Source organism: Nipponia nippon, unplaced genomic scaffold (assembly GCF_047370975.1).
Source record: "Nipponia nippon isolate SJK-2023a ecotype South Korea unplaced genomic scaffold, ASM4737097v1 scaffold_3, whole genome shotgun sequence".
In the NCBI taxonomy this organism is placed as follows: Eukaryota; Metazoa; Chordata; class Aves; order Pelecaniformes; family Threskiornithidae; genus Nipponia; species Nipponia nippon.
In genome coordinates this window covers 46047782-46056442 of record NW_028262347.1, presented here as the reverse complement: position 1 = coordinate 46056442, position 8661 = coordinate 46047782, and the positions used below count along the sequence as shown (strand labels likewise).

General features: G+C 35.8%; 1 protein-coding gene across 10 annotated transcripts in view; it reads right to left on the bottom strand.

Moving 5' to 3' along the window:
• Positions 1-218: 218 nt before the first annotated feature.
• Positions 219-8661, bottom strand: part of TMTC2 (transmembrane O-mannosyltransferase targeting cadherins 2) — a 259383-nt gene continuing 250940 nt past the window's right edge. For all 10 annotated transcript variants that reach the window (XM_087767467.1, XM_087767469.1, XM_087767470.1 and 7 more), the window contains one exon: positions 219-849. In XM_087767467.1, coding sequence (XP_087623593.1) covers positions 670-849 — 180 coding nt within the window. In that variant the 3' untranslated portion in view covers positions 219-669. The remainder of the gene's footprint in view (positions 850-8661) is intronic.

The following is an 8661-nucleotide window of genomic DNA, read 5'->3' as shown; positions in this document are numbered from 1 at the left end:
GTCTAGCCCGCAGCCATTTGACTGTGTATCTCAAGAAAATTGCATTAAAACTTAACAAGCTGAAATAATATGCATATTCTCAGTAAACAATTACGAATGCTGTCATCTAATGACAAGTGACAGGTTGAAAAAAAAAATTTGCCATATAAGCTGTGAAACTGGTAAGCAAGTGGTCCTAAAGTGAGATTCAGCAGCATTAAGACAAACTGCAAACACACTGGATTTAGTATACATTTTAATGAGTTACAGTATCAGCAAAATACTTTAACCTACTATTACCACTTTTACTCCCATATGGCTTAGTGTATACTGTACAATTTTCCCTTAGCATTTCTATGACAGTATACATTTCAAAGTACCCACACAAAAGTGAGCAATATGGGATTTGCAATGATTTATCAAATATGCCAAAACACCTTCTCTCAAATGCTATGGTTCTAAATATTTTTGTGGGGTAACAAGTCCTTCATGAATATCTCAAAGTCTCCCTTCTTCTATTTATCTAGCAAAAAAACTTAGGCCAAAAAGCAGAATAGCTTCCCCTAGCAGCAATTAAGACCTCTGATCCTTGCAGTCAAGTCCAATGAGTTCTCTGATCGGACAACTGTGTGGAAGATCTAGTTCGTGGTTTTAATCAATTTAAGACAAGAAAGTTCAGAGTATTCATCATCATGTTTTTGATGTCTTCAAACCTTGTTTCTCCATGATATTCCACAATTTGCGAAGATTGGACTGAGTGATGACATCATCAGGTTTAAGTTGAAGAGCAAGGAGGTAGTTTTCTTCAGCCTCTTTCAGTTTACCATTCAGATGGAGAATGGCTCCAAGATTCATTAGGGCAGCTGGATACTGGTACAAAAAAAAGGGAAGGAGAAATATTAGGAATATTTTCAGTTTTTCTCTTCAGACAATCTTCTTCCACTTAAACAAATTATTCCCTTATGTTTGCAGACTTTTCATGGAAGCAATTTAGCAATTTAAGCAAATAGAGATAACAAGAAAAAGTTTCTGAACAGCTGCTGTATACTTTGTGCTTTAAACAGGGCAAGCTCTGTTGTCTACAGACATAGACTTCTCTCTTTAATGAGAAAACACAGAACTCATAAAGCTTTACATGTGGTGATGTTGGCATAGCACAGTTTCCAAGAGAAAATTAAAGTAATCCAAGAGTGGATTAAAGACAGGAATTTAATTTTAATTCAACCCATTGACAATAAACAGTTTATAATCGTTGGGAATAGTTAACACATTGGAATTCATCCCTTTTTTCTCTTTGTCTTAACTATAACTAGTGGAAAATTCAGTCTGTTCTCAGATGCTAAGGATGTTCAGGGGTCCTAGGATATCAATTTAGATTCAGGCTGTGGCAATTATTTCTTAATGAACAATTGAATAAAATTAACAATGGTGGAAACACATGCTATTTTAACAACAAGGATGTGAAAATTTCGTAACAAAAAAAAGCTTCGTACTTTACTAACAATTTTTCCATCTTTAGCTAAGACAAAATGGTTTTTCATCTTTAGATTATTCCATTATGGAACAACAGGTTGTTCCTGATAATTAAACATGCCTACTTACCAGAGTTAAAAAATATTACAAGGACAGAAAAGCAGATTTATGAAGCTGAAGAGAACAGTCTAACCTACCTTTTTGCAAGTACCTAAGGTATTCACATGTTAGTGAGAGCACAGTAAAGGCATCTGCCAAACCAGTACCTTGCATTTCAAGAAAAAGGGGAAAAGATATTATACAAAGTTCACTACAGTTCTCCCTCTCAGGTCACTATCATTTCCAATGAGCTTCAGGAAAACTCGCTTTTGAAGTCACATAGTTTTGCCTCAGAGGATATGTGTTTCAAGACACCACTCACCAGTGTTCTGATCAAAATGCAATACTCAAAATGTGAAGCCACATGGAAACTCAGCTTCAGACTCCTGGGTGGGGGTGTTGGTATACTTTAGAAGCCCTTCGGTGACAATAACTTCAGGAAAAAAAGGTAGGTAGAAGGCCAATAAAATATGTGCTAGAGTTGGTCTCCCAGACTGATGTGCAATAAGAAGTCATTAGGACACGGAAGACTTACCTATGTTCCAAACCTCTCCACTAGCAAGTTAAACTCATTACTCTTATCCTTCCGAATCAAGCTTCAAACCCCGCCACCCCATAATACTTGTGTCCAAAACCTACATTTTGTGGTGGAAATGTTCAGAAAATTCTCTAGTTTTATATCCTACAAATATTTCATATTTTTTCAGCTTTCCTCCTGCTTCTTTTCACCTATTAACATATGAATCACAAAAACTCATAAAGAACTGCAACACATCAAATTTTCAGAACAACTGGCTTCCAGAGTTTCAAAATTAAGCAAAACAAAATGAGTTCAGCCCTCCCTATTGTAAACATCATAATGCTATCGCAGTGGAATCTGAAGATGTTATTTTTAGATTTAATTTTTCTTGCTTTACCCTGACAGATTATTTCTACCACCCCTAAGTCAGTTACTTTGTTCTACTAAGAATCAAAACAAAACAAAAAAAAACCAGCTGGATTTTATACAGTTTTCCCAATACTCTCCAAAGTTTCCTCTCAGTCATGTCTTCTACAGAGAAGGAAAACTAAGCCCCGGAAATGTAATCTTTGCTATGGACAACACATATTGGCAGCCACATTATCTTAGCTCCACCTTTGCAGTGCCAGTCTTGCATACTATTTTATAATGGAATAATACACTCCTTAATTACAGAAGTTCTAGGTGCTAATTGAAATGATGCAAGTAAAGAATGGTTGGAAAACAGTTCCACTGTATATGGATGGCTGTCTAAATATCTACATATTTTATTTATTCATTTATTTTTAGACTTAAGATTGTTTGAGATAATTTTCTCAAATCATGACTAGGATGGTCCATTCCCACTAATTGTGCTCCTTATTTGTCTAATAAGAGCTTTTTCACTGGAAATATAACTATGTGCACGTTTGCATCTAGACAAAGCTTACAATGGATAAGAATTAAAAAACCTTAAACCTAGAAAAACTCGTATTAAATAAGACACACGTTAAAATGTGCTCAGGGCTAATTCTACAGCATCCACAAACTTATTGTGTGGGAAGTAATACAGTTGTCTCATATGGTTTCCAGAATTCCTCTCCATTTCCTTCACACCCCCCTGAAAATATGGTATGTGTATGGTACTAATCAAGTACTCTAAAGCACGTCATATATATAAGACTATACGCCTAGCTCAGAAAACTCTTCTGCCATGTCTTTAATTTGATATATCACTTTACTAGAGCAATCAACAAAAACATCCAGGAAAAAACAACAACGCTGCATGCCTTTTAACTGAACTTGAAATTTTCCAGCTTCTACACAGCATTCCTGATTTCCTGGAAACCCAACAAATTTTAGGCCATTAATGCTCTAAACAAATGTATCCATGGAAAATGTGAGCTGATAACTCATTTCAGGTAGTGCTGAAAATTCATTCAATCTCCTCCGTGCATCAAATGAGGAAGTGCACAGGATTTTAGAAAGACTGCTCCCTAACTTTCTACGGTATCAGCCACCCCAATATCTATGGTTTATTGTAACAGTCACAAGAATTTGGGGTGACTGCAAGTTTATACATCAGTGGCATTGCTCTCTGACAGCTATAAATGATGGTCTGAGGACAAGAGAGCAAGAGACATTTGCTATAGTTTTTCTTCACATATATTGGCTTTTATTAAAGACAGCTGATAAAACTTTTCAGTACGTTAACAAAGGCAGTCGGCAGCTACCAGTGCAATAACATGGGACTTGTAGCACTGTATAACAAATGACACCACCTACTACTTCAGAGACTTGAAAGGAGAAACAGGCCTGCCTTCATTTCCTTTTGGAGACAGATGCTTTACATCGAAAAAAGCTGACTGGCATTCCTATCGGGGTTATAAATGCTGTCTTTTATGGTCTATTGGGAATTATTCCCTTTATTAGCATTTTTATTGTGGTGTACTTGTTTCCTTAGTTGTTTTTTTGGGGGGGTGGGGGAGGTGCTTGTGGGGAGGAGGGGAGAGGAATAACAGAGTAGTTAATGAATAACAAAATAGCAAAAGGAATGCATTCAGTTGCCTGAGGTGTTTTAGGTTTACATTGATGACAATTCTTTCAAACCTTCTCTATACTACCAAAATAAAAGGAGAGCCTTGAGGCATGCAAAGATTTTAACATAAATTAAAGTCCTCTCTAAAATTAGAGAACTATGGAATCTCCAAATAATTCAAAATAATTCTGAGTAGTATTTCGGGATTACACTAATGTAACCAAGTACAACATTGGACCCACAAACAGAATGAGTCTTAGTGACACAGAAGATGAACTGATTCCTTGTTCATCATCTCTGGCTCCACCTATAGCAAATGCCATATCAGAACAGTAGCAAACAGAAGATGACAAATTTACTCCTATATATGCCTAAGAAATTATGGAGAGAGAAACAAATACACAAACACTTAACCTAGCTCAGAAACACCTCAGGTGTGGCAAACAAGTATGAACAAACAACAGCACAAACAAGCAATGAAATCTGAAATTGTTTTCCCCAAAGCTCTGCTTACAGATGACCTTCTCTGCTCAACACCACAGAGGCCAGGGCAGCAGATTCTGAGATGAAAGTGCATTTTGTTGCTGCTGGGGTACTTATAAGGAAAATCGTGCTGATTTTTACTCCAGTAGAATCACAAGTGCAAGCTACATCTCACTTAGCCATTTTAAAAGGTCACTGAAAAGATGTTGCCAATATTCGTTTTGCTCTTAATGAATTACTGCAGTGCATGATCTTGTAGATGTTTCAAAACAACCCCAGGACTGTTTAATGAATACTGTAATCAGCACGGCCAACTCATCAGAAACACAGAGGCTAAGTGTTTTGGTTTAAAACAGTGCAATTAAGGACACTTGTTCTTTTAGGGGTTCCTGTTGAGTAAAGTCCATACTTAAAGAAGGACACAAAATGTCATTCATCTGTGAATATTTCATCCCAGCACTTCTAGTTAAATATGGATGAAGAATTCAGGTATTTCTCTTTGATAGCTGAAGATACATAGGAGGTACAATGACTGAGTAGTGAAGCAGCCAAGCAGTAGTTGTAGAATGGCTCACTAAGTGTGAGAGCAAAGCATGGTGGACTGCTTCATCTTATCAGTGACCACAGGATAATGTGCTGTCATGCCTTTTTTATCCTCCTACAGTGATGGCAAGAATTTTCACTTGAACTTTTATTACTGGTGTTATTGCTGTAGCACAGCATAGTATCTTCTGAAGCAATCAAAATGTCAACAGCTCCTTTTTTATCGCTAAAGATAACTGTGGACAACAGAATCATTTCAGAGGTGGCACCTGCTTTTGACAGACCTCACAACTTTTGAGCAAAACCACGAGCTAGGAGTTGCCCCAAGATGTAAGCATACTACTTTAAAGCATGGGGGCAGGCGGAGAAGGTAGAAGGAGAGGCAGGGGAGGGACATGCAGCAAGATAGCTGCTGCCAATTGGATCTTACTCTCCAATGCAATACATGGACAATACTGTAAATTCAGCAGTGACGCATAGAAGTAGACCTTTTTATAGGAGTGACATAGTGTTGCCAGATAAGCCAAGTGCCAGTTATTCCTTCCAGAGACTCATGTTTCTACCTGGTTCTCTATATGCTATAAGGCTTCTTAAGAACTGCAGTTTACATATGCTATGTCTGGTATTTTGTTCCAAACAGCACGTGAATCACAACTAAGACACTGATCTCCAGTAAGTTGGCTATGATGACAAGAGGAAATTGTCTAGGAACAGATAACTTGGTGCAAAAAGCATTCTGGAACAAGATGACAGGATGTACGGCAAAATATTATGGATCAGAGAGAATAAAAAAGCATAAAATTCAGAGCTGAGAGGGATTTCCTGTGTCATCAGCCAGACAGCAAAGCATTCAGTTCTGCTGGAAAACAAAAAAATCAGCATCTTTGCAAACTCTTAAAATGGAAGAATACTATGCAACTTTTCCTCTATGACAGTTAAGTACATTATTTAAATTGCAAGTCTGCTCATGAACAATTTCTGTAAGTATGTTCTTGTGTCGACAACAGCTTTCAGCTTAAATAGTGAAGAGGGGAAATGAAGAGAAAAGCATTCTCCCTGAAAGTACTAATTTGAATAAACATTGCGAAGAGCACAGTTTCCATGGTTGTATTAGTCAGAAATGGACCTAAACGTCTCTGCTGCAAAGGGAGCCTGCGTCCCAATCTAATTACCTTAAGACTGACTAACATACATAGCTATATAAATCTAAATAACAACAAGCCTAGGCTCTAGAGGGAACTGGATCCTTGGATTCAGTCATCATCTCTAAGAGTATTATGTTGTTAATGCTGATACAACCTTAGTTATCATTTACTAATATGCCATTACATAGAAAGAGACTTCATTTAGTGCTCTATTCATATTTTGTTCACCAAAGTAACAAATTATTAACCTCTAGGGAAGGTGAACACCCTCCAGAAAATAAAAGTACATCAAAAAAGAAAACACACAAAAAATAAAGCAGATGATAGGAAAAATAGAATAGTTTCTGTTGAATACTGTTTATGTAAGTCTCATGTTAGGATAATATCTCAAGTTAATAAGGCAGAAGAAAAGCATGAGTTAATACCTGGTCACCTTAACAACTGATGATACTACATAAATGTTAGGTTATTTTTTTTTAATAATTCTAAAATAATTTTTAAATTATTTTACATTTGGACATTCAAAGCAGATGACAGGTTAAGCTGCCTGGTGAAAGGAGAATATACATGGAAATTGTTTGTATGCATCTAATCTTGTGTGCTTTCAAACACTGGAGACTACCCTGTCTAAAATTGCAAACTACAGGATATATACATTTAAAAACAGAAATTAAAAAGTGAGGGAAGGGTTTTTTACAATTTTTTTTATATTTATGGGTGGCAGATGTGGGAGTTTTCATCCACAAGCATACCGTGAAATCATTCAGTTTGCTTGTAGATTTAGACATCGGCATCATTAATGAAACCCACAGCTGTGAGTCAGGGAAGAGTTCTAGACTTGGCATGGGAAGGAAGCATCAAGCAGTCTACTTTGTTTCTCAAATTATCACATCAATAGGGGACATTTTAGCATCAATGTTCTCCAGCCAGTGGAGATTTTTTTCCTCAACATCTTTTTCATCTTAACCTTCAGAGACCGCTCAGAGTTTTAAAAACATAGTTATCCAAAACCAAACAAGCATATGTAGATATATGTTACATCTTGCTTCTGAAAAGCTATCTACCATTGGCCTTTAAATAAATTCAGAGTATACAGTTTTATATATCAGGAAGATAATAAAAGCATGTGTTACAACTGGTAAAGGCTGCACATCATAACAGCAGCTGAAAAAGTCCCATAAAAACGTACTTACGTTTGTAATTTCTGTGTGTCTAGATTTTTTTTCCCCACTGGCCATGCATCAGTTGCTTTGATTTATGCTTAAAAAACCTCCTAGTAATCACGGTCAGTTTATATAGAAACCGTGATGGACATTTTTAGATAACATACTAACATTACCATAATAAAAGCTAAACAGGAACATACGTTATGAGTATTTAATATTATGGTTATATTAAAAAAATAATAAACATTTTCCAGGCCTCAAAGTGTTTCTAATTAAACTTGTTAGCTTTCCAGCTCAAATGTTGTCATCAGTATAGGATATGATAATCTTACCCAATTTTTCTAGTGCATTAGGATTTCATTAAAAAAATCTTCAAATGACTTAAATTTTGTTCATAGGAATCCAATTGTGCTCTGATGTCTGCAATTTGATAATTTTAATACATAGCTATGCTTATGGTATAAAACATCTAACTACTTCTTTACCTTATCTAAAGCAAGTATGCTGCATGCTAATTAGGAAGTCTGTACTCCCAGCAAGTGAGAAACTTGCTGAATAGAAATGTCATCTGTACTATCATACTGACAAATAGAAATTGCTCAAAACCTTTCAGTAACAGAATTTTGTCCTATTAAGAAAAAGCAAGAGTTTTCTAAAATGGAAATAAATCTGTTAGTAAATGTATTTTTGCATTTACTTTCTTTCTAAACCTTGGAAACCAGAAAAATAAATGGCTTTGAGTTACTGCCTAAAGATAAAGCCCAGTTTTAATTTAAAATAAATGTAAAGTGCTAAAAGAAAAATTAATATACTCCACCCAGCAGCACACGTGCAGGGCTGATTAGAATAGCTGTTCATATTAACACAATCAAAACCGGCTAATCTTCACAGAAAACTCTAATCCAGAGATCATCTGAGATTATGATTACAATTATACTCACAGTATATACTACTAGGATTTAAAAAGTTCATTTTTTCAATCAAATAAAATGTCATTGGAAATTAAAAATGACTGCTGAGAATGAATGCATCTTCTGTCTATTTTTGCTCAGATACTGATCAAATACATCAGTACCCAGAGAAGGTTGTATAGTTTTAAAAGATGCTAGTCACAAGGCATATGAAGTAGTGCATTAGAGCTTCCATTTTTGAGTAGAATAGCCAATTGCTGAAATTTCAGAAGGAAAAAGTTTTCATTTCTAGCCTTGAAAAGTTAGCTAAGTTCTAATTAAGAAA